General features: G+C 38.9%; 1 protein-coding gene across 1 annotated transcript; it reads left to right on the plus strand.

Annotated features, from left to right (window-relative positions):
* The first annotated feature begins 2,284 nt into the window (after positions 1-2,284).
* LOC127122417 (uncharacterized) lies at positions 2,285-3,886 on the plus strand. Its single transcript, XM_051052757.1, has 3 exons — positions 2,285-2,458; positions 2,597-2,920; positions 3,107-3,886. The coding sequence occupies exons 1-3, from the start codon at positions 2,285-2,287 to the stop codon at positions 3,884-3,886; spliced, it is 1,278 nt and encodes a 425-aa protein (XP_050908714.1).
* The last annotated feature ends 22,991 nt before the right edge of the window (positions 3,887-26,877 follow it).

The following is a 26,877-nucleotide window of genomic DNA, read 5'->3' on the forward strand; positions in this document are numbered from 1 at the left end:
TGAAGTTTCAAAAGCTCATGTCACGTTTTGTTGATCCATACCAGATCTTGTAGAGGACAGGAGAGGTGGCATATTAGATTCCCTTGCCACTGTCCTTTCTAATCTTCATGATGTGTTCCATGTGTCTTAGTTGAGGAGATATATCCTAGAACCGTCTCATGTGATCCAAGTGGACGATATACATGTGAGCTGACTGTTGGGATATCGCCCATGCAGATAGAGGAACGAGAAGTCAAGCAGTTGCGTACTAAGGAGATTTCCTTGGTGAAGGTAGTGTGGGGAGGACTAGCTGGTGGAAGCATAACATAGGAGTTGTAAAGTCGGATGAGAGGTTGTATCTGACTATATTTCCTTCAGGTAAATTTCGAGGGTGAAATGTTTTCTAAGTGAGGGAGAGTTGTAACATCCCAAATTTGATTAATTAATTTCAATGAATTATTTAGAATTTTATTTGATTAATTTGTATTTTAAAATTATTGTTGTGTGATTTTGGGGGTAAGTGATCAGTCTCCAATTTTACTTGTTTTCTGACACTCATTTGGCACCTTTGTACGAAGTCGGTAACATATTAGTCCACTTATTTTATTGTTTTGTTTAGTAATTTAAATGTTTTGCATTGTTCTTTCTAGTTGTTGATTACATGTTATATGCATCATTATACTTCATTTTATGTCCCTTTGTGGTAGTTCTATTCGTTTCAGGTGTAAGCAAGAGCACCGGAGGGATAGACAAGCAAATCAGAAGTTTCAGGCCCGTCGAAAAAGAAAATTGGACAGTACAGTAGTCTTGACACGATCACCCGTATTGCCTAACACGAGCCGTGTCAGGAGAAGACACTTGGAAGAGGAAAACGGGGAGCTGACACGGCCCGTGTCAGCCTCCCTGAAGGGTCGTGTCAAGCCTTTTACTCCAGAAGCCCAACACCGTCTGTCGTGTTTCCTGACACAGCCAGTGTTGGATTGGACACTTGATTTTCCAATTTTGTATTGTTTTTGCCACGGCTTATCCCGGAGGGCATTCTGGACTTTTGCTAGATAAAAATTGTCACCAGGAACTATTTAGGGGAGATTTGAATATGGAGAGAGGGACTTTTTGTAACGTCTCAATTTCATCTTGTATCTTATTTGAATAATATGAGAGGCTAAGCCCCCCAATGCCATGGGGGTATCCCTGAATTGATCATGTGATGACTCTGATGTTATAATTTCCTTAATATATGTTATTTTTTTCCAATTTCATTGTGTAATTTGCGTAATGCTTTCTTTATCAGAAAAATTAAGATTGATGTATGGTTAACGATTAGCAGGATTCCAATTGTTAAGGATTTTAAACAGTGAAACCATAGTAGATATCACATAGGATTAGGGATACCCTATGGTTACCAGGTTATTCTTGTTAAACTAATATGACTTAGGTTCATCATAATCACCTAAGGACTTAGAGGTTACATTGAATATCAAAGGTTTCCCTCTGAGGGCTTAGGGGAAAACAATCTTAAGATCCGGTAATTAGAAGAATTCTCATTCTTAAGGAGATATACACTTAAGGATCATTATAGGAGATTTTCACACACCACCCTTGGCATATTATTATAATCTGCGAAAATATTTATTCTGTTTTATTTTCCCTTACAGTAAATTTTACAAAACACAAACTATTACTTTTGTTCAATTAAGTGATTGATTACACATATATTATTGCACAATCCTCGAGATCGATCTTTGGGGAACATCCCTCTTATTACTACATTGGCAAAATAGTACACTTGCTATTTTCCCGATCAAGTTTTTGGTGCCGTTGCTGGGGATTTCCAAATATAAGTTTAAAATTATCTCAATTGAAATTTTATTGCTCTGCAACTAAAATTTATTTTCCGTTATTCTGAATATTTTATTTCGATGTGTCTAATATTTGTATATGAGGTAAGGCCTCAACTGATTTTCATTTTGACGCAGAAATTGAGAGAACCTTGCGGGCAAGACTCAGACAAGCTCGATTAGCCAGATTGGAATCAGACGAAGAACACCTTTCCATCCATTCAGGTTCAGATTCAAGTTCTGATAGAGAGATCGAAACTATGGTTGATGTTCCACCGCTACCAGAAAGATTGTTGGGAGACTACGGAGGTGCAAATGCACAAACCAGCAGATTAACTATTGTCAACCAACCAGTGAACATGGGTAATTTCCAACTACACCCGAGTACCATTAATCAACTTGAAAGGAAGCATTTTACTGGAAAGGTGAATGAAGATGCAAACAAGCATTTGTAGAGGTTTCTGACCATGAGCAACACTCTAAAAATTAATGGTCACACCGAAGAAGCCAAGAAATTGAAAATGTTCCCGTTTACCTTAGCGGAACAAGCTGAAGAATGGTTTTATTCCTTACCTGCCGATAGCATCACATCTTGGGAAGAAATGGAAAAAGCCTTCCTGAATGACTATTTTCCAGCATCGGTATTTCTGCGGAAGAGGTATGAAATTCTAAATTTTAAGCAGAAGGATGGGGAAACCTTGGGAGACGCCTACAAGAGATTCAAGAGAGTCCTGGTGGCCTGCCCAACTCATAATATGGATGCAACTGAACAAATGCAGATGTTTGTGAATGGTCTTAAAATAAAGACCAAACAACTGATTGATACTGCAGCCAGTGGTTCCACAAAATTTTCAACAACCACCGGTATCAAGAAGATCATTGAAGCTATTGCTGCTAATGAGCACATGGAGTTGTACGATAGGTGTCAAAGCAAACCAGAAGGGGTTATAGATTTAAAGTTGGAAACTAATAAAATTTGTAATACTATAGCTGCTGAAGTTGATAAGAAGCTGAAGGCGATGAATATAGGTACCCAACAGATGGCGCAGGTCCAACCAGTTCCTACTGTCTGCTGTGAAATTTGTAGTGGTCCGCACGAAACTGTATATTATTTTTCAACTCCTTAACAAGTGGAGGAAATCAATTTTTTGAAGCAGAATAATCCTTATTCCAACACATACAATCCGAGTTGGAAGAATCATCCCAACTTCTCATGGAAAGACCAAAAAGAAGTCGCTCCTCAACATGGTCAGTACCAAACTCAATATCAATAATAACAGTAACAACAGGCCCCTAAGAAAGCTGATTGGGAAATTGCTATTGAAAGAATGGCAGCTCATAATGTTCAATTTCAAGAAGAAACCCGGAACAATAAAAAAAACACCACAACATCCATAAAGAATCTTGAAGTCCAAATGGGTCAAATCGCTCATCAACTAGCTTCGACTTCTCAAGCACGAGGTGCTCTACCTAGTGCAACCGTGACAAAACCTAGAGAGCATAATAATGTGAGCACGGCGACAACAAGAAATGGTAAATCGGATGAAGTTGTCGAGGAAGTGGATGAAGAGGAAGACCAATTGATCGAAGTGGACCTTGAGATCAAAGATAATGAAGTTGTTAGGGAAGAAGTGGTAGCATCAAAACCGGTTGCGAAAGAAACAGTCATTGCGCCCAAGCCGGTTGTTAAGCTTCCCTTCCCTACTAGAAACAAGAAAAAAGGACAACATGAGAAAAACTTTGAAAAATTCTTAGAGTTATTCAAGAAGCTGGAGATTAACATTCCTTTGTTGGAGGCACCTGAACAAATGCCTACTTATCCCAAGTTCATGAAGGACATCATTTCGAAGAGGCATACCACCGAAACTAACCCAATTATTCTAACCGGAACTTGTAGTGCTATTTTGCAAGGTATGAAGATTCCGATAAAGAAGAAAGATCGAGGAGCTGTTACTATCCCGTGTACTATTGGAGATAGGTTGTTCAACAAAACGCTTATTGATCTGGGAGCTAGTGTGAGTCTCATGTTGTTATCCATTTACAAGAAGCTTGGTATAGGGGTTGTGTAAGATACCATGATGCCACTCCAATTCGCCGATCATTCGGTCAAGAAACTGTATGGCATTGTCGAAGATGTTCTGGTGAAAATTGATAAGTTTGTATTTCTGGTGGATTTTGTAATTCTTAAAATGCCGGAAGATGAAGAGATCCCTCTCATTCTGGGGAGACCCTTTTTGGAGACGGGATGGTGCTTGATAAACATAGAAGAATGAACAATGACGTTGAAGGTTTATGATGAGGAATTGAAAATCGATGTTTGAAACACCATGAGGTACACGGATGATATTTGTACCAGTCATACTATAGAGGTTCTGGATCAGGTGACGACACGCGATAATCCTTTGCATACACCACAGTCACCGTTGGAAAGAGTGTTGAGTTTATCCATTTTCGATTCGGATAAAGAGGTAGACAACGGGGAATCTGAAGTGCTAGCCTTGTTGGATGCACAACCCCCATGGAAAGGATCTCAACCACGTCGGTGGAAGGATTTACACCTACCTCAATCTAGTGAGGAGAATGAAGAACCAAAGAAGGAAACAGAGTTGAAACAACTTCCTCACAATCTTAAATATGTCTTTCTCTAACCTGAAGGAAAATGTCCTACTATCATAAACTCGAGCCTTTAGAATATCCAAGAAGAAAAGCTCATCCAAGTCTTGAAAAAGTACAAAAATGATATTGGATGGGCAACTGAAGATTTGAAGGGTATTAGCCCTACTGTTTGCATGCATAAAATTCTCATGGAAGATAACCACAAACCGGTAGTCCAACCGTAGAGAATACTCAATCCTGCAATGAAAGAAGTAGTTCGGAAATAGGTGGTGAAATTGTTAGACGCATGTCTTATATATGCTATTTTTGACAGCCCGTGGGTGAGCCTGGTTCATGTTGTCCCTAAGAAAGGGGGGACCACCGTAATAAAGAATGAAAAAAATGAGTTAATTCCTACTCGGACAATAATCGAGTGGCGTGTTTGCATTGACTACAGAAGGTTGAACACAACAACTTGGAAGGACCATTTCCCTTTGCCATTTATTGGCCAGATGTTGGAGAGGTTAGCCGGGCATGATTACTATTGTTTTCTAGATGGATACTCTGGGTATAATTAGATTGTTGTAGCTCCGGAAGACCAAGAAAAGACAGCATTCACATGCCTGTATGGTGTTTTTGCTTACAGAAGAATGCCATTCGGGTTGTGTAATGCTTCAGCCACCTTCCAACGATGCATAACTTTCATTTTCGCCGACATGCTCGAAAAGCATATGAAAGTCTTCATGGATGACTTCTCGGTTTTTGGATCCTCATTTGATAAATGTTTAACTAATCTCTCTCCTGTTTTAGACAAGTGCTAGAAAACGAATTTAATTCTGAAGTGGGAGAAATGTCACTTCATGGTGCGTGAGGGGATAGTGTTGGGTCACAAAATTTCCTACAAGGGAATTAAAGTTGACAAAGTAAAAGTGGAAGTCATATCTAAACTCCCACCCCTGATTAATGAGAAGGATATCAGGAGTTTCTTAGGACACGCAGGTTTTTACCACAGGTTCATCAGAGATTTCTCAAAAATTGCAAAACCGCTGACCACTCTATTGGTTAAAGATGCGGATTTTCTATTCAACAAAGAATGCACCATGGCCTTTGAGACATTGAAGAGCAAACTGATTTCAGCACCCATTGTTATTGCCCCTGATTGGTCTCTTCCATTTGAGATCATGTGTGATGCTAGTGATATTGCTGTAGGGGCAGTCTTAGGACAGTGAAGAAAGAAGTTATTACATGTCATTTAATATGCTAGTTGATCAGTTTCCAATTCTCCTTATTTTCTGACACTCATTCGGCACCTTTGTAAGGAATCGGTAACACATTAGTCACTTATTTTATTGTTTTGTGGTGTTATCTATATGTTTGATATTGTTGTCTCTATTTATGGAGCACATATTATATGCATCATCATACTCCATTTTATGCCCTTTTGTGATAGTTCTTTTGATTTCAGGTATAAACAAGTGCACCGGAGGGATAGACAGGCAAAACAGGCATTCCGGACCCGATAGAAGAAGAAAAATGGACCTACAATAGCCCTGACACGGCCACCCATGTTGGCCAACATGGGCCGTGTCAGGAGAGAAGGTGGGGAAATGGAAAACAGGGAGCTGACACGGCCGCCCATGTCAGCTGACACGGCCCGTGTCAGCCTCCCTGAAGGGGCATGTCACAACATAATTGTGCCTAGAGGCCAACACGGCCAGGCGTGTTGCCTGACATGGCCAGTGTTGGCTTGGGCACTTGAATTTCCAATTTTTTGTTGTTTTTGGCACAACTTATCTCGAAGGGCATTTTGGACTTTTACGCAAGGAAATTTGTCATCAAGAACTATTTACAGTGAATTTGAATTGGAGAAAGGGAATGTTTGACAAGATAGAGAATTGGAAACGATCAAGATTGAGGAAGTGACAAGAAGCGAAGAACGGGGATCCTTCAAGAGCGGACGCGATTGAAGATCAACGGAACTCCAACCTTTTTGTAATGTCTCAATTTACGTTGTATCTGATTTGAATAATATGATAGGCTAAACCCCCCAATGTCAGGGGTGTGTCCCTGGATTGATCATGTAATGACTCCGATGTTTGTTTTCCCTTAATATATCTTATTTAATTTCAATTTCACTGTATGATTTGCGTAATGCTTTCTTTTTGGCAAAAAAATAAGATTGATGTATGGTTAACGATTAGCAGGACTGCAATGGTTAAGGTTTTCATACAGTGAAACCATAGTAGAGATCACCTAGGACTAGGGATACCCTATGGTTACCAGATTAATCTTGTTAATTTAAAATGCTTGGTTTCATCATAATCACCTAAGGACTTAGAGGTTAGATTGAATGCCAAAGGTTTCCCTCTGAGGACTTAGGGGGAAATAATCTTAAGATCCGGTAATTGAAATAATATTCAGTATTAAGGAGATATACACTCAAGGGGTCATTACAGAAGATACTTACACACCTACCTTGGCATATCATATTAACTTGTGAAAATATTTATTTGTTATATTTTTCCTTACAGTGAATTCTTCAAAACCATAACTATAACTTTTGTTCAATTGAGTGACTATTTACGTTTATATTGATGCACAATCCTCGAGATCGATCTTTGGGAAACTTCTCTCGTATTACTACATTGGCGAAAATGGTACACTTGTTATTTTTCCGATCACTAGTCATGTGTTGAACCCAACACATATGAACTACGCAACCACTGAAAAAGGGTTGTTGGTTGTGGTTTACACTTTTGACAAGTTCAGGCAATATTTATTAGGATCGAAGGTTGTAGTGTATACGGACCATGCCACTTTGAAATATCTGTTTGCTAAACAAGACTCTAAGCCGAGACTTCTTAGGTGGATCTTACTCCTCCAAGAATTTTATGTAGAGATCCGAGATAAAAGAGGGTGTGAAAACACAATGACAGACCATTTATCCCGCATGTCACTTATTGAAGAAGCAGAAGAAAAGAGACCGATAAAGGATGAGTTCGCTGATGAACGCATCCTCGTTGTTATCGATATCCCGTGATTCACAAAGTACGCAAATTATTTGGTGGGGGGTGTCATCCCCAATGATTTTGATTCTAACAAAAAGAAAAAGTTTGTTCATGATTGCAGGTTTTACTTGTGGGATGACCCATTCCTATACAAAAGAGGAGTGGATGGGCTAGTTAGAAGATGTGTCCCGGAGGAGGAGCAAAGGGATGTACTTAGAGATTGTCATGATTCGGACTATAAAGGACACTTCAGTGGTGACCGATCAGCGGCCAAAGTTCTTCAATCAGGTCTATTTTAGCCCACATTGTTCAAAGATACCCAGGACATCGTCAAAGAATGCGACAGATGTCAAAGAACGGGGAATATTTCTAAGAGAAATAAAATGCCGCAAAATGCTATGCTGAAGGTTGAATTGTTTGATGTCTGGGGAATAGACTTCATGGGGTCATTTCCACCCTCCTGTGGGAAAAATTACATCTTGGTAGCAGTTGACTATGTACCAAAGTGGGTGGAAGTTGTGGCGTTGCCCACCAATGACTATAAAGTGGTTGTGATATTTCTAAAGAACAATATCTTTTCGAGATTTGGGGTGCCAAGAGCACTTATTAGTGATGAAGGCACTCACTTTTTGAACAAAATGATGGAGAATCTGCTAAAGAAGTATAATGTTAAACACAAGATCGCCATTCCGTATCACCCTCAAATGAGTGGTCAGGTCGAAGTGTCCAACAGCCAGATAAAGAAAATATTGGAAAAGACTGTGTGCGCATCTAGGAAAGACTGGGCATTAAAATTAGAAGATGCACTATGGGCGTACAAAACAGCTTTCAAAACGCCCATAGGTATGTCTCCGTATCAGTTGGTTTATGGTAAAGCTTGTCACTTGCCACTAGAGTTGGAGCACAAAGCATTTTAGGCATCCAAATTCTTGAATTATGATCTGGGTAAAGCAAGTGAGTCCCGAATCCTTCAGCTTCACGAGTTAGAGGAGTTTCAGAATCAAGCATACGAGAACGCCAAGCTCTACAAAGAAAAAACAAAGAAATGGCATGACCAGAAGCTGCAGAGAAAGGAGTTTGTCGAGGGACAGCTGGTGCTCTTGTTCAACTCCAGATTAAAGCTTTTTTTAGGAAAGTTGAAATCCAGGTGGTCGGGTCCGTCTATGGTTCACAAAGTGTTTCCCCATGGAGCTATAGAACTGAAAAATCCAAATAATGGGGATACCTTCAAGGTAAACAAACAAAGGTTGAAACGCTACTATTAGGGACAGGAAAGTGGTCTGATCAATAATGTTCGTCTCCAAGGATAAGGGAGACGACCGTCGAGCCATGCGACGTTAAACGCAACGCTTCGTGGGAGGCAACCCACGCAGTTTTATTCTAACTATTTCCATGTTTGGTGTGTTTACATGTTTATTCACAGGTTCACAGGTACCTCGCATAGTGCAGAAGAGAAGGGTTGAGTTAAACTGATAAAAGATTGTTGGATACCAGAGAACGGGGTAATAAACAAAAATAGTGGAAAAATCAGAATTTTTTGGAAAAAAAGGGCCCTGACACGGGTGCCCGTGTCACCTGACACGACCGATGTCGGGCAAGCAGCTGAGAGACCAAAATTTTACAGTAGGCTGACACGGCCGCCCGTGTCAGCTCTACTAGAAGAAGCAACAAAAAAATAGTGGCCTGACACGGCCACCCGTGTCAGCTGACACGGCCCGTGTCACCTGACACGGTCCATGTCAGGCCCAACGGCCATATTTTTCAAAATTTGTCTTTTAGTGACTTTGTGGATCCCACCCGGATTTTCCACCACTTAAACACATTTTACCCTTAATCTACCAATAAAATATGATTTTCTTTCACACTCTCTCTCATTTTTACATAATCCATCTCCTTCCTCATTTGTTCTTCACCTTCCTCCATAACCACACCACCTTAAAGCTCTCAACTTTAGCCCCTTACTCTGTCCAAATTGTCAGCACCCTTCACAAAAGTTTCTATACTCTCCATCCTCTACAAGGCTACGATAATCGTTTTTCTGTTTTCCATACTTTTTTTTTGGTGATAAATTTTGTTGCAGGAATCGATAATGTCGCCAAAGCGAATTTCTAAAGGGAGACAAACAGATGCGGAATCATCCAGTCTATGGAAATGGACCATCCGTCATCCGAATTCACATGATATCATCTTTGATAATTCAGAGCATGAACGAAGGTACGCATCTCACGTCAAACGGAAAATCACTCCGACAAGGTACCTTTGCTCCGATACTTTATTTCAATTAGGTTTGTCAGAAGAATTGAATAGGATGTTCCATGTCCTCAGAATGCTTGAATTTATGCATTGTGAAGCGCCGATTTATGAGCGCATCACCTTAAAACTCTTGAGCACAATTGAGTTCAAGCTGAAAAAAGGTTGGACGGGTACAACGATGTACTTTGGAGGAACGACGTCTTTCAGGTTATACAATGTAGACTACGAGTTGATAGTGGAGCAGCTAGGTGAAAATCTCCGCCTACCCCTTTATGGCCCTAGAGTCGTACCATATAGTTTTGATGCTAAGACTTTCTGGTTGGCCATTACAGGACGATCTGATTATGTGGCAAAAAGGGCGAAGGCATCTGGCATTCAGAACCTCTGCTTCAGGTATGCCCAAAAGGTGTTGGCTTTCACACTTTTTGGTAGGGGTGATAGCACATGTGTAGTCACCCAAAGGGAACTCTTCTTTTTATTTCCATGGAAAACCGGGTAGTTGTGAGCATTGTAGCATTTGCAGCAGATTACCTGGGTCGAGTGGGGAGAGTAGCCCAAGGGGGAATTTCCATAGGGGGCATCATCACACAGATTGCCCATCATTACGGATATGACTCTACTACACTAAATGAGACGTCGGTGGCAGGTAAGCATAAACTGCACATGAACACATTGCTCCAACAAGGTATGATTTCACAAATTTCTGATTATTATGCCTTAACGAGTTCTGGTCAGTTTATTATGGCTCTTCCTAACCCTGCACGAATTAGCATTTCCAACACGACCAATTGGCTATATGAGAGTGTCGTCCAAGATGACATGGACGAGCACAATGCTGACATATTTGCTGCAGGTGACCCATCAGAGGAAGAAGTACAGGAAGAGATGCAGGAACAAGAGCAGTTTGTTGCTCCACCAGAGGACACCACGCAATTAGGTGTCGGGTCATCATATGTGACACCGGATCAATGGTTGTGGATGCAAACAGAAATTGACGACCTCCGAGCGGAGCAAACACACCAAGGCGTATAGCAAGCCCGTCAAGGGACACTTATGGACGAGATGCACGCGATGATGCAACGTCTGATGTTGCAATTTCCGCCACCACAGTGAGACGGTGCGAGTCCCTCGCTATCTTGGATTAAACATTATGGACAATGTTTAGTTCAAGTGTGTATATGTGTGTATGTGTCCGGGGGGTATTATTTGTTGTTTTTGTTGTTTGTTTTGTTCTTAGTATTTTTGTTTTAATTAGTTGTGTGGTATTTTATGTGTTACAGATAAAGGACATTCATGCCGGATGAATGATGAAGCTTTAAGCGATTGGATGGAAGACACACCCCTCTACTTGCTCTCTTAGAAACCCCCGAAAGTTGATGCTACTGACCCGAACAATCGGACGCGATTCTCTGTCACTGGACTTCTTAAGGATACTCTGTAACCAAAGCGAAGACGAAGCTACATCACATTGAGAGGTATCTTGGAAGCCTGTAAGCTAGACAAAACATGGAGAGGACTACAAAAAGCCAAACACTTGTCATCATGAGAGTTGTCCAGGTATGTCTCTGTCTCTCTGGGTTTGCATTAGAGATACTGAAATTTCATAACACACTATACACACTGAGGCATTGTTTTTATTTTAACCCTGAGCCTTTCCAGCCAACCCGCCATTATTACCCTTCGTTCACCAAATTTAAGTCATATTTCCTTTTGTTTGCTATTTAACCACTGTATATAACCATAAGCCCATACACTACCACACCTTGCTTAGATAAGTGTTGTTTACTCCAAATATGTGGAAAATCCTAAGTTTGGGGTTTTATCAAAATGTTGGAGACACCGATGAAAGGTAGATAAGTGCAAAAAGAAAGAAAAAATTCAAAGAAAAAAAAAGAGAAATGAAAAAAATGTATATCATGAGAAGTATCATGAAGCACTTATCTAGAAGTATTAAGGTTGGCAAAAAAAACATGCTCAAAGAGCAATAAAAGAAAATATATGAGCCAATGAATCTCAACAAGAATGGTGTCCAAAAGAAATACCCCTGATTTTTAGATTGAACAACAGTTACGAGGGTAACAACATGAACTCTGAGCCTAAACCCCTAGTGTTTTCGTTTTTGTGTTTTGACTCCCCACCTTACACCTTAGCCCCGTTACAACCCAAAAAGTCCTTGAATAGTGTGTATTGTGTGTTTATTGTTATAAAGGTGTTTGTATTTCAAACCTAAGAGTTGACTTTGCATGCTCTGTTTTTCTTGAGCATAAACACTTTGATCCCGAGAGATTTGGTGAGAGTGTGAAAAGCTACAGGCCAAAAGATGTGTCAAGGTGAAAGTGTGGCTGAAGTCGGAAATCGGGAAAGAGCAAAATTGTGATTGAAAAGTGAACAGGAGATCGCGAAAGATCATAGTAGCATTGTGGATGCAAAATTTGGGGGTGATCATCCTGATGTCTCGAGCATCACTTGAGGACAAGAAATGAGATAAGTTTGGGGTTGTGACCAGTCTCCAATTCTACTTATTTTCTGACACTCATTCGGCACCTTTGTATCAAGTCGGTAACATATTAGTCCACTTATTCTATTGTTTTGTTTAGTAATTTAGATGTTTTACATTGTTGTTTCCAGGTTTTGATTACATGTTATATTCATCGTTATACTCCATTTTATATCCCTTTGTGGTAGTTCTATTGGTTTCAGGTGTAAGAAAGAGTACCAGAGGGATAGACAAGCAAATCGGACGTTCCAGGCCCGTCAGAAGAAGAAAACTAGACAGTACAGTAGTCCTGACATGGCCACCCGTGTTGCCCAACACGGGCCGTGTCAGGAGAAGACACTTGGAAGAGGAAAACAGGGAGCTGACACGGCCCGTGTCAGCCTCCCTGAAGGGGCGTGTCATGCCTTTTACTCCAGAAGCCCAACACGGTCTGTCGTGTTGCCTGACACGGCCAGTGTTGGCTTGGACACTTAATTTTCCAATTTTGTGTTGTTTTTGGCACGACTTGTCTTGGAGGGCATTCTGGACTTTTGCTAGATAAAAATTGTCACCAGGAATTATTTAGGGGAGATTTGAGTATGGAGAGAGGGACTTTTCACGATCAAAAATTAGAGACGATAAAGATTGAAGTAGTGGAAAGCAATGAAGAACGAAGATCTTTCAAGAGCGGACGCGATTGAAGATCAACGGAATTTCGAACTTTTTGTAACGTCTCAATTTCATCTTGTATCTTATTTGAATAATATGAGAGGCTAAGCCCCCCAATGCCATGGGGGTATCCCTGAATTGATCATGTAATGACTCTGATGTTATAATTTCCTTAATATATGTTATTTGTTTCCAATTTCACTGTGTAATTTGCGTAATGCTTTCTTTATCAGAAAAATTAAGATTGATGTATGGTTAACGATTAGCAGGATTGCAATTGTTAAGGTTTTTAAACAGTGAAACCATAATAGATATCACCTAGGACTAGGGATACCATATGGTTACCGGGTTATTCTTGTTAAACTAATATGACTTGGGTTCATCATAATCACCTAAGGACTTAGAGGTTAGATTGAATACCAATGGTTTCTCTCTGAGGTCTTAGGGAGAAACAATCTTAAGATTCGGTAATTGGAACAATTCTCATTCTTAAGGAGATATACACTCAAGGGTCATTATAGGAGATTTTCACACACCACCCTTGGCATATTATTATAATCTATGAAACTATTTATTCTGTTTTATTTTACCTTACAGTAAATTTTATAAAACACAAACTATTACTTTTGTTCAATTGAGTGGTTGTTTACACCTATATTGTTGTGCAATCCTCGAGATCGATCTTTGGGGAACATCCCTCTTATTACTACATTGGCAAAATAGTACACTTGCTACTTTCTCGATCCGTAAGTATCCTTTGAATAGAGGTATAGGGAGAGTAAGAGTTTGGTTTAGTTGTTTAGAAGTTATTAGAACTTTAATTACTTATTAGAATAAACATTCTTTTATTTTAACTAATTAAATAAATAGTAAAATGATAGAATTGAACCATTTATGGGAATTGGAGAAAATAGGTGGTAAGAGTAGAAGAACTAGTAATGAGTTGGGAAAAAATGTTAATTAAGCAAAAGTGATGGGGGTTACTGCATATTCTAAAAGTAGGGAGAATGTTAGGTTTTTTAGAAACATCTGACATACGTAAAGCAAGAGGAAAAAAGGAGAGAAAGATCAAAAGCTAGGAATTTGAAGAGGGGAGAAAGGGCAACCGATTCAAGTGTATTGCATGATGGAATAGAGATGAGAAATCTTTACTCTCTCTAGGGATTGTGTAAATTGTTCATGGTTGTTATTGATGATACGTGGTTCTGAAAAATTAGTGAATTAAGATGTATTAATCAATTTTCGTATGTCGAATTACATGTATAAAATTATGTTTTTGTTCCTATGTGTGTATGTTATAGTTGAAGTTGTTAAAAGTATGAACGTAAACATGAATTGATGAGATTGAATGAATTAAATGATGTAGTTATGTGATTTAACATGTCCTAATGGTGTTATAACATGTGATATAATTTTAAGGGCGTTCGGGGATGTTTAGGATTGAATTGGGGGAGTTTTTGGGTTTCTACAAAGGCAAATCACATTATGTATGTTTATAGGTCTGAATGTGCTCGCTTAGCAAGCTAATGTGTTCGCTTAAGCAAACGTGACAAGGTGAGGGTTATGGTTTTTAGTGACTTTCTCTTAGCGAGAGATGCGTCTCTTAGCGGTCAAAGGCTTCGCTTAGCGAGGGATAATGTTGAATTGTTGTTTTATGTTGATTTGTCGGACCGCTTTTTGATGCCAATGACAATTGGTTATTGTTTGGTGATGTTTAATATGATAAATTAACTTGTTGAAGTGATATGTGAATATATGTTGTGGAAAAGATGTATAGCTTCGTAAGTTGTTATATTTATACGATGATGTGTTTTTGTTTTGGTGAAGTAACATGAATGAATGCCTATGAAGTTACATTTGTTGAGTTGTTGTTGTTTGTGGTTGTTTATTAATGTAGTAACATGGATTAATTATTGCATATGATGAATGATGTGATGCATAAATGATGAGATGTGTATGAGGATTCTTTTGGCGAACCTTTTAGTGGTAATGCATGTTGTTGAGAGTCATGCATCATGGTGTACATGCTTCAATCCAATTTTGGTGTTCTATGTCCTATAGTGGGGATCAGGAGTGAGTAGTCGATTCTATATGAGGACTGGTGAAGTGTTACTTATGGTGATGGTAACAATTTGTTGTGCTTTGGTCCTATGGTGGGGATCGGGAGCGAGACAAACCTGAGTGTTCATGAATGGTACCGCAGGCATAACGAGTCAGTTGTGGAGTACATTTGCACACATGATTGCATATGTAGTTGATTTTTCATGATGTTGATGATTGAATGTGATTATGTAAATGTTGAAATGATTTGGGTGTGAGAATATGTTGTTGATGGAAGTGTAATGAACGCGTGTTTGTTACATGTAGCGGGGTATTCGTTACCTTATGGTTTATTGACTAAATCAAAAGTAAGCATACAATTCGAGTCGCCACCGCACTTTTATTTGTCCAAAGGAAAGGCTAAAAAGCGAATAAAAGCCAAGTAAGAAGTTTTATCAAATCAAAAACTAATAAAAATGTCAGAGATCTAGGTAAGGGGGTTGGTTATGAGATGGGAAGGTTTTACGCACCCAAAATATCCTTAGTACTCTAAGGGAGCCCTTTTTGCAAAATGTGTTGTAGGTTGGCATTTGTGAAAAGATTTGTGCAAATAAGATTGGGGGGATGAGAAAAGAATATACATTATACTTACAATTTTGTTGTTTGAATGGATGAACCCATTACCTACGTACCATCATAAAGGTAGGATCAAAACCTCGTAGTTCGGGGTAAAAATCTCAAAAGATTGGTGAATTGATTTGATCAAAAGCCTTAAGGTCTTTTGTTATCAAAGGGAGAAAACTCAACCTAAACCAACAATCCACCATGTGAGGAGAGCTTCAACATACTAGTGAGGGATCCATCCTATAATAAGTATGGAAGACTTATAGTCCAATCACTGAGGATAAGGTGAGGTTTACATCAACCACTATGATAACTCAAACCTATGACTAATGTTTATGCAAAAACATTTTAACAAAGGTGGTCAGTGGAACCACAAAAACAACTTGAAGTGAGTTATATTTACAAGTTAGAAGTATTCACAAAATGAGGTCAAAGTTGACTTAAGATTCATTCAAAATAAGTATTAATGAAAAGAGTTTGAAAAATCAAAGGCATAGGGCCTAGGTTTCTAATTTGAAACAAAGTCAAAGTTTGCACAAAAATGACTTTGGCTTGGGTTAGAGTGGAGAGAAGAAGAGAAAGGCTAGTCCTAAACATGCAAAGATAAGAGAAGAGATAAAACCCTTGGAGTTCCTTTTCTTGAGATCATAAAGATGATTCAAGATGCTCCTTTCCTTTGAACTTAGCAAGCAACAAGCAATCAAAACAAATATTATATTCAAGCTCCTAGGATATCCATTTGGCTTGTCTCTCTTAACTTGGATACTCATGACAATGGTCCTTCTTACTATCTCAAGTTTGGAATCCCTAACACACAAGAGCAAACATCAAAAAGTTCACAATACAATAAGAGGAATGGACAAAGAATGAGTTTAGATTAGGGGTCCTTTAAAGTCAACTTTAAGATTTAGCATTCTAAAGGCATGAGGCCTAGTTGCTCTTCAACAAGTTTAGCATTCTAAAGGCATGAGGCCTAGTTTCTCTTGAACTCCTTTAAGTATAGGTGAGGTCCTAATTTTAAGTCCTTTCTTCTTTTTGCATTGGGTTCACACAAACAAAGACAAAACAAACACAAAGCAACAATATATTTATATACAATAATGAGCTCAAATGAGCAAAAGGAAAATGGCATAAACATAAAATATGAGCTCAAGTGAGCAAAGTGAAAAGGCAATATGAATAAATGAGCAAGAAAGTAAATTGCATTAAAGTAAATTGCAAGAAATTAAATGCTTGAGTTAAAGTTAATAGTTAATGGTTAATGTTAGTGTGTCATAAGACAATTTAGCGCTATGTTAAGCAATCGTAAGTGGACTAATGTAGTAGTCACACCTATCTGAGGCCGGTCAATAAAACTATAGGTAAATAAACACAAGTTAGAGATCATGACTAGTAAGCCAAGCTCCTACAACTTGTCATGCCAAAAGAAAAGGTGAAGGGCCTTGTATGGATTTTAGGCTTTTTGCTTGACCAAGAAGCAACCTATCTTGGACACAAAGCAACTCACTTGATCTTTGATCAAGTTGAGTTTGATTTGGATCAAAAAAGGTTAAACCTCTCATATGTCAAGCTAACCACAAATTATTAACTCATTGGCCAAAATAAAAGAAGAAGTGAGATGAAGAAGAAATGAACAAAATGAGAATTCAAATGACATAATCAAAACACAATGATCAAATATGAATCAAATCATCATCAACCAATGTAAAACAGAAGAGAAATGAATACTAGAAGTTAACAAAGTCAAACATATTTTTTTTGTATTTTTGGAATTAAAATAAAACATAAAATAAAATGAACAAAATATGGTCAAACCTCAAACTCAATTTAAATCAACTTCAACAAGTCCAATTGAATCATCATAGGTCTAACATGGTCAAACAAGGTTTGACAAATTTTCTCAACATTTTTTGAAAACAGAAACTATTTAAAATCAATTAAAAACAATAAAATATAACACAAATGAATTAAAATCTCAAATAAATCTCAAATCAATTAAGAAATTGATGAGAATATTTTTCATAGACTTATCATGATCCATATGTGTTAAGAAAATATTTTTGGAATTTTTTGGATATCAAAAAGTATTTAAAATGAATTAAAAACTATTAAAAACAAAATAATTCATAAATAATTATTAAATGAAGTCACAAAAATAATTAAAAATCAAATTATGAAACTAGATTTTTCAAGAATTTTTTTGCCATTGGTGTCATATTTTTATGACTTCAAATAAAATAGTTATGATTTTTGAAATAAAAAGGAATTAAAAGAAATTGAAACAGAAATTAGAAAATGCAAAAAAATCAGGAGCGCTGGATCCACTTCATTAAATGACGTGGCTTCATCAAGTGGTCCAGAAGCGCTAGTGTACCATGGTCTAGAGTCAAGCGCGAAGCAAAAGCATTTAAAATAAGTCAACAAAACGCATGGCTGAGATTAGAACGTTTCAAATAGATCCAAGGGCTTGGAGTCATCCACATGGGGATGGTGGTGGAAACCACCATCTTCTCCGGTGGACCAACCAATTCCGGCCACCAGTTGCAGGTTTTTGAACCTTAACCAAAATGCACGAGCCAGGTACCAAAATGAAGCTGGGGCGATGTACATCACCCCTGTAACCTTGGATTGTCCTCAATATTTCTATCAAGTGAGAAATCTGAGCTTGAAATTCAAGGTGTGCAAACTAAAATGCTTCAAAACATGAAATCAAGACCACCACTGGCCTGCCTCTTGCTCGAGGACTTCAGAAAACAGTTTGAACACAAGCAATTCACATTGTATGATGGAAGACTTCTATTTATAGCTGAGCTTGATGCCAAGGCAAGGTAATACTCGTGTGCATGATCATTGGGTCCTCCATGCATGGGCCTGTACAGGCGTATGTGAGGCCCAAGATTAAGTGGAAATGCAAGCTGATATCACAATGAGTTGAAATGGACGTGCATTCTGAGCTGCATTGGCTTGTGCATGAAATTATAAAGTGAATTGCACAATTCGACCTACACATTCATCTCTTTGAAAGTCCCATATAGAAAATCCAAACATAGGCATGTGAGTAATGGTTGGAAAGGTCTTGACATAAGTAACAAAATATATGTTGGGCAAAAATCCATTTGGAGTTTGGAAATTTATGAAAACTGACCTTGAAGTTTGAGGTACAAAACATGTCTTTGGAAAATTTGCAAAAAATGATCAACTTCAAGCCCTTCTGTTTCAATGATGCAAGCCTCAAATGGGAAAACCTCCAACATCAAAGTTGTAGATATTTTCAAGATGATGAATTTGGACTTAAATGTTTCATTATTTGGATTTTTGATGAGGAAGTTTGAGCACTTGAAGTTGGAAAATTTTCAAAATCAATGGTTTTGGTCCAAAGTGACCTATAATGTTTTGTATTATCACATGTGTTTATTTTATGATTATAAAATTTTGTACAACATATCATTTGAAGTAGATATCTTAAGATTTCCAATGCATTTGGTCTCACCTCAAAATCATAAAAAATAAGGAAGTTATGTCCTTGGGAAGTTGACCCAAAATTAGGGTTTCATTCAAAATGACCTATAATGTTTTGAAATGAATGATGACCTTCCAAATTTCAAATGAATTTTTGATGAACATGAAAGTTGTTAATATGGTTCTTAAGAACATTTTTCATCTTAGGGTCATCTTCATTTGACAAATACATCACAAGTTATGTCTCAGTGATCCTCAGTTTAGTCAGATGACTTGACTGGTCAACTTCTCAAGGCCAAACTTCAAATCTTGATGAATGAATGATTGAGGATACTCACATAAGCTCATATATGCATAAAATAATGAATGGAGAAACTTCCCTTGATTGAATTTGATCAAAGGTTGAGGTTGCTTCATGAGCAAGGCACAATCAATGCATAGTTGAATTAGGGTTTCCTTGGGAAACAATCCTAAAGCCCTTTGGTTTATCTTGATCAAATTGGAAAATTGAGATACTTGGGAGACATATATGATGATTAAAAACTTTGGGAACCATTGTCATGCTTGCTTTCATCTTCATCTTGCCATTTCAATGAGCGTTGGAGCCTCCTAGGAGCAAGGGATCTCATGATTACTTGAGCTTCAAAACAAAAGAGGTTAGTGACATATTTTTGTGCTTTTGGTTAGTAAAAAAAAATAAGAAAAGAAATAATATACAATTCAAGCATGCTTGGTGGTCTCAAACCACTCACACAAGTCTCACTCTTAGGGTTAAGGATCCACACATGCTATGATCCTTGAGGCAATGCAATGAGCAATGATATGATGCCATGAGGGATCTTAGGGTCAAAATTAGGGTCTTACAGATGCCCCTATTTAAGGTCATTCTAGCCGGAGATATGAAGGTTAAAATCTTCGTCTCGACGAGGTAGAATGGGCTTAAATAATAACAAAGAGACGAATTTTGGTCCCTAAGAGACCTCATGATGAAAATGTATGCATGCAACAGTTAAAACCCTGTAGGGAAATATGGCCACAAAGAAAAAGAAATAAGGAGAAACTGAAAATCCATAGGAGTAATACACTCACTAGGGAGACAGAGACTCTGGGGAACAGATAGGGTAAAATGTGTGAGTAGGTCACAACTTGAAAACTTGCTGGGAGACCCGAAGGGATTCGATGAAAATAAATCAATGGAAAGACTCGAGTTGACGCAAAGATGCATGTATTGGGGAATATGCCAATACAACAAAGCTATTCGCGAAGGATACTTCGGATAAAAATCCGGACTCAGATGGGGAAATCTATAAAGGACTCAGCTGAGGGAAGAAACAACGAGATATTACCGGTTACTGGGTAATAAACTCAAAGAGAGACATGTTATCAAGACACCGGTTACTGGGTGAGAGAACAACACGCTCAGGGAGAAAGAATATCTAAGACCAGTATAAGGGTGAGAGATATCAATCATCCGAAGCATCTGAGGAGGACCTAGAAGGTATATCTCAACTCAGGAAATTTGACTCCACAGGGGACAAAAAGTCATAATAGGGAGCAGAAGGAAGGAACACCAGGGATACCGGTTATTGGGCATATAATAGGTGACCAACCAGGCGTGAATTGAGAACAAATCCAAGACACTCATCATCCGAAAAGGAGGGCTGAAAAAGCAAACTCGATTTACAGGACGGGCATTCGATTTCACAAGGAAATAAGAATCTTAATCAACTGGGGAAGAAAAAGACTTCGACTGAAGAGCGCATGAGATATATTATCTATTACCGTCAGAACATAGATAACATACTCGCATGGAAGATTATCCACAATCGGTTGCTGGGTTAATAAAGGATAAATCGACAGAAAAGAAAGGACATCGGGATACCGGTTACTGGGTATAAAATGATGTCCAATCAAAAGGAGAAACAATCATTACCAAACAAGGGTAAATGAAAGATGACTCGCGGGGGATAAATTGCTTAACAAAAGCAATTATCCAGAGATATATCACCAGTTACAGGGTGGTATACTCAAAACGAAGGAATATCAATACCGAAGATTGGATAATGATAACCAACAAAGAGGGGATTACATCTACCGGCTACTGGGTAGAAAACCACAGAAAATAGGACTTACAACTACCGGTTACTGGGTAGAAGGCCACAGAAAATAGGACTTACAACTATCGGTTACTAGGTAGAAGGCCACAAAAATCCACTGGGGAAAAGATGGACAATTGCTGGTTACTGAGCAATTGAACAACTAAACCTCAGGGAATTGCAGGGGAAATAACAAGAAAGGAGTCAATCTAGGTACAAACTAGAGAGACACAATGAAACAAGACTCAACCCAATGAGGATATAGCTCAAGGGAGTAATTCCATCCCAATATATATAATTAGGGAATACACTGAAACAATAATCATCCACGAGGACGTAACTCAGTGGGGAATATAGAAGGAAACATAGACACTTCCTGCCTATAGGGCTGACTCTATATGGAGAGATCAGACACCAACATCTGCTTGGAGAGGAACATTTCACAAATAGCAGGAGATAACAAGAAAATATATATGGCAAAGAATGCAACATGAATATCTGAATGCTATGATTATGCATGTATATGCATGGTTTACGTATGATTAATGCTGACAGACAGACATATCTAACACAAACAGGTCCGAAGATCAAAAACGGGCATCCGATATAACATCTCAAAAGAGAAAGGCAAGGCCCATAGGAGAAATCAAATCTGGTGGGGAGCATCATATACCGAGAGTCACCAATCACCGCTGGGGACAAAGACCATTGTTGGGGATAGGCAAAGTCTCAATTACCGACTGATGGGGATCTTCCAACAATTCTCGCAAACATGCAGAGATATCAATGAGATCTGACATAGAAGAACTCTACTGGGGATCTTATCAGGGGATAACGAGAAATTCTGTGGGGAACAACCTCCAAATAGACTTATCAATTAAACATTCTCTTCTAACTGCTGAAGAGACATCTCTGCTACCGGGAGAAAGAACAAATTGCTCCACTGGGGAAGGAAATAACACATCTTCCGCAAAATCCCTCAACACTGGAAAATGTCCTCCACTTGGAGGGGATACCACTGTCAAACTAGGATCAGGCGAAGTCTCAGCTGGGGAACATACAGAGTCACCGCCAGGGATTTGCTGTTGAACAGACAAAAGATCCATCATAGAGGAAACTCTACTGGGGAGCTCAACACGGATAAGATCCGTCGTAGAAGAAACTCTACCGAGGAACTTATCAAGGAATGATATGTGGGGAACAACCACCAAACAGAAGTTCCAACAGTCAAAACACTTCCTCTTATCTGCTGGGGAGACATCTCTGTTACCGGGAGAGAGAACCAATGCTTCGCTGGGGAAGGAAACAAAATCTTCACCACCAGCTTAGAGGAAACTTTCCAATACGGGGGGAAAATAAAATATTCAGCTCTGATCAGGAAACTCCACTAGGGATAGACTGCATGCGACTATACTGAGGATAGTCTACTGTGAGCAACCCTACTGGGAATGAGTTGTAAGCCAACCTGCTGAGGATAACTACAAGTATCTCCGGAGGAACTATTTTGGCTAAGAGGATCGGAAACGAATCCTTCTTCAACATGTGCCATGCTAGGGATGAAAAGGGGAACAAACCCTTCACCAACTGCTCTAAGCAACTACTGCCGAGGAAATATCTGAAAGATAGCTTTGCAGGGAACACATGCTCACTCTGATGGAGATTTCTATTCATGCTGGGAATTTCCGCTTACCGGGGAAAGACAAACTTCCTCATGAATAGACATCATATCAACTTTTATCAATCTATAAGGGATTTTAGGTCAGTCCACACAAGGGATGACAACCATATAATTGATAAAACACAAATGCTAGACTCAGGCTCTCTAGGGAGTTGAGGATGTGTAATTCTTTCTTCGCTCGCTGAGGAGACAACCTGAAAGATGATGAAGAGGATACAAACATGCCAGAATGTGAACAAATGTTTTACCCTTCAGGAGATCATACTATCCTTGGGAGAGCACTGAAGACATTCCATTTATCCTTTCAGTCCTTGTGAATGTTCACTTTGTTTAAAAACAGTTTTATAAAAACTTTAATTGTTTAAAACAATGATATTTATCAATTAAAACATGCAAACATTTGTTAAGCAGAAACAAATAAGAGTGCAAAGAATTGGATAAAGGCTCAAATTTATTTGATAGAATGGTAGTCCCCAAATGGCAAGACTCCACGGATCTTTACAATTTTGAAACTGGTGATATATATTGGAAAAGGGCTACATTGAACATAATGACCATTTCTCCATCAACTCTGAATCCAATGTATTTGAAGCTTCAGTTAACGATGACTGAGCGAGAATCTTTGACAAACGACATCTTGTAGAATAAAGTCTTGTCAGGATGCAGTTACTTGCCAAATCCCTAATTTTTGCCTAGATTGCCCCAGGATGAGGTACTCAATCTAGCAGGATATATATATATATATATATATATATATATATATATATATATATATATATATATATATATATATATATATATATATATATATATATATATATATATATATATATATATATATATATATATATATATATTCATTTTTTATGTCTCTAACTTTTGCCTGGACCACCCTTTAGGGTTTTCAATCCACCGAGACGCTCATTTTTGCCTAAGTCGCCCTTTCGGGTTTTCAACTTAGCAAGCTATTCTGTTTTTATTTTAGGCGAAGTACTTCTTGACTGCATCTGAATTCACAGGACGAGTGAAATCCTCCCCATCCATAGTTGTAAGCAACAAAGCACCGCCTGAAAAGGCTCTCTTAACAACATATGAACCTTCATAGTTTGGAGTCCACTTGCCCCTGGAATCAGGCGCGAAAGACAAGACTTTCTTGAGCACGAGGTCACCTTCTCAGAACACACGAGGCTTGACCTTCTTATCAAAGGCTTTCTTCATCCTTTGCTGATATAACTGACCATGGCACATGGCAGTTAATCTCTTCTCTTCAATCAAGTTCAGTTGGTCATAACGACTCTGAACCCATTCAACTTCAGTCAACTTGGCTTCCATCAAGGATCTTATTGATGGGATCTCAACCTCCACGGGGAGCACAACCTCCATGCCATACACAAGAGAGAAAGGGGTTGCCCCTGTTGAAGTGCGAACAGATGTACGATAGCCATGCAAAGCAAATGGCAGCATCTCATGCCAATCTTTGTACGTAACAACCATCTTCTGAATAATCTTCTTGATGTTCTTGTTAGCAGCTTCAACAATCCCATTCATCTTGGTTCTATAGGGAGAAGAATTATGATGTGCAATCTTGAACTCGCTACATAGCTCTTTCATCATCTTGTTGTTCAAGTTAGATCCATTATCAGTAATGATCTTATCTGGAACACCATATCGGTATATGAGTTGATTCTTGATAAACTTCACAACCACCTGCCTGGTCACATTCGCATACGATGCCGCTTCAACTCACTTGGTGAAGTAATCAATAGCTACGAGAATAAAACGGTGACCGTTTGACGCCTTTGGCTCTATCATGCCAATCATGTCAATTCCCTACATGGAGAAAGGCCATGGTGAGGAAATAACATTCATAAGTGTCGGGGGAATATGAATCTTGTCCGCATAAATCTGACACTTATGGCATTTCTTTACATATTTGCAGCAGTCAGACTCCATTGTCAGCCAATAGTAGCCTGCTCTCAACATATTCTTTGCCATGGCATGTCCATTGGAATGAGTACCGAATGAACCCTCATGGACTTCAATCATTAATAGGTCTGCTTTGTGTCTATCCACATATTTGAGAAAGACCATGTCAAGATTCCTCTTATAAATCACATCACCATTAAGGTAGAAACTGCCAGATAATCTCCTCAAAGTCTTCTTATCTTTAACAGATGCCCCAGGCGGGTAAGTCTGACTTTGGAGAAAGCACTTGATATCATAATACCATGGCTTATCATCTTTCACTTCTTCAACTACAAATACATGAGCTGGTCTATCCAAACGCATCACAGTAATATTGGGAACTTTATTCCAATATTTCACCACAATCATTGAAGCCAGCGTAGCAAGATCATCTGCCATCCGATTCTCATCTCGAGGAATGTGATGGAAGTCAACCTCAGTAAAGAAAGTTGAAATCCTCCTCGCATAATCTCTGTATGGGATGAGGCCAGGCTGATTCGTCTCCCATTCACCCTTAATCTGATTAACAACAAGGGCCGAATCACCGTAAACATCAAGATGCTTGATCCTAAGATCAATACATTCTTCCAAACCCATAATACAGGCCTCATACTCCGCCATATTATTCATGCATTTGAAAGTTAGCCTTGTTGTAAAAGGAAAATGTGTGCCTTGAGGAGTAATAATCACTGCCCCAATTCCATTTCCATATTGATTAACAGCACCATCGAACACCATGCCCCATTGGGAACCAGGTTCTGGCCCTTCATCGAGCGTAGGCTCATCGCAATCTTTCATCTTCAAATACAGAATCTCCTCATCTGGGAAGTCGTACTGAACAGACTGATAATCCTCAATTGGTTGATATGCCAAGTGGTCAGCCAAGATACTACCTTTAATAGCTTTCTGAGCTCGATACTCAATGTCATACTCAGACAACAACATCTGCCAACGGGAAATCCTCCCAGTTAAAGCAGGCTTCTCAAAGATATACTTGATTGGATCCATTTTGGATATCAACCAAGTCGTATGATTTAACATATACCGGCGTAAACGCTTAGCAACCCAAGCCAAAGCACAACATGTCTTCTCAAGCGTTGAGTATCGAGACTCACAATCAGTGAACTTCTTACTCAAGTAATATATGGCGTATTCTTTCTTCCCTGATTCATCTTGCTGACCTAATACACAACCCATAGAGTCATCAAGAACAATTAAGTACATAATCAATGGTCTCCCTTCGATGGGCGGAGACAAAATCGGAGGCTCAGACAGATACTCTTTGATACTGTCAAAGGCCTTTTGGCAATCCTCGGTCCAATCATGACGCTGATCTTTCCAGAGGAGCTTGAATATAGGCGCACATGTGGCAGTCATGTGGGATATAAATCTGGAAATGTAATTCAAGCGGCCAAGAAAACCTCGGACTTGCTTCTCAGTTTTGGGCGCAGGCATCTCTTGTAATGCTTTGACCTTGGTAGGATCAACCTCAATACCCCTCTCGCTGATAATAAATCCCAATAACTTGCCGGAACGGACTCCAAATGTACACTTGTTCGGATTCAAGCGGAGTTTGTACTTCCTCAAACGCTGAAAAAGCTTCAACAAGTGTTCTACATGTTCAACTTCCATTTTTGACTTTGCAATCATATCATCAACATACACCTCGATCTCCTTGTGCATCATATCATGAAACAAGGTAGTCATAGCACGTTGATACGTGGCTCCGGCATTCTTCAAACCGAAGGGCATCACTCGATAACAGAATGTTCCCCAAGGTGTGATGAATATTATCTTCTCCATATCCTCGGGTGCCATTTTAATCTGGTTATAACCGGAAAATCCGTCCATAAATGAGAAGACATTGAGTTTAGCTCTATTGTCTATCAACATATCAATATGTGGTAGAGGGAAATCATCTTTCGGACTAGCTTTATTCAAGTCTCGATAGTCCACACACATTCAAACTTTTCTATATTTCTTAGGCACGAACACAATATTGGCCACCCATTGAGGATATGTAGAAGTCACCAGAAACCCCGCATCAATTTGCTTATGAACTTCTTCTTTAATCTTCACTGCCATATCAGGATGGGTTCTTCTGAGCTTCTGCTTCACAGCCACACACTCAGGCTTCAAAGGCAGGAAATGTTGCACAATATCAGTATCTAGACCAGGCATGTATTCATACGACCAG

The sequence above is a fragment of the Lathyrus oleraceus genome, chromosome 2 (assembly GCF_024323335.1).
Source record: "Lathyrus oleraceus cultivar Zhongwan6 chromosome 2, CAAS_Psat_ZW6_1.0, whole genome shotgun sequence".
Lineage (NCBI taxonomy): Eukaryota > Viridiplantae > Streptophyta > Magnoliopsida > Fabales > Fabaceae > Lathyrus > Lathyrus oleraceus.

Coding starts and splice junctions, on each gene's coding strand:
- LOC127122417 (XM_051052757.1), top strand. CDS start 2,285: ATGAGCAACACTCTAAAAATTAATGGTCACACCGAAGAAGCCAAGAAA. Junction 2,459..2,596: donor ATGACTATTTTCCAGCATCG/GTATTTCTGCGG, acceptor GAACAAATGCAG/ATGTTTGTGAATGGTCTTAA. Junction 2,921..3,106: donor GTAGTGGTCCGCACGAAACT/GTATATTATTTT, acceptor CAGTAACAACAG/GCCCCTAAGAAAGCTGATTG.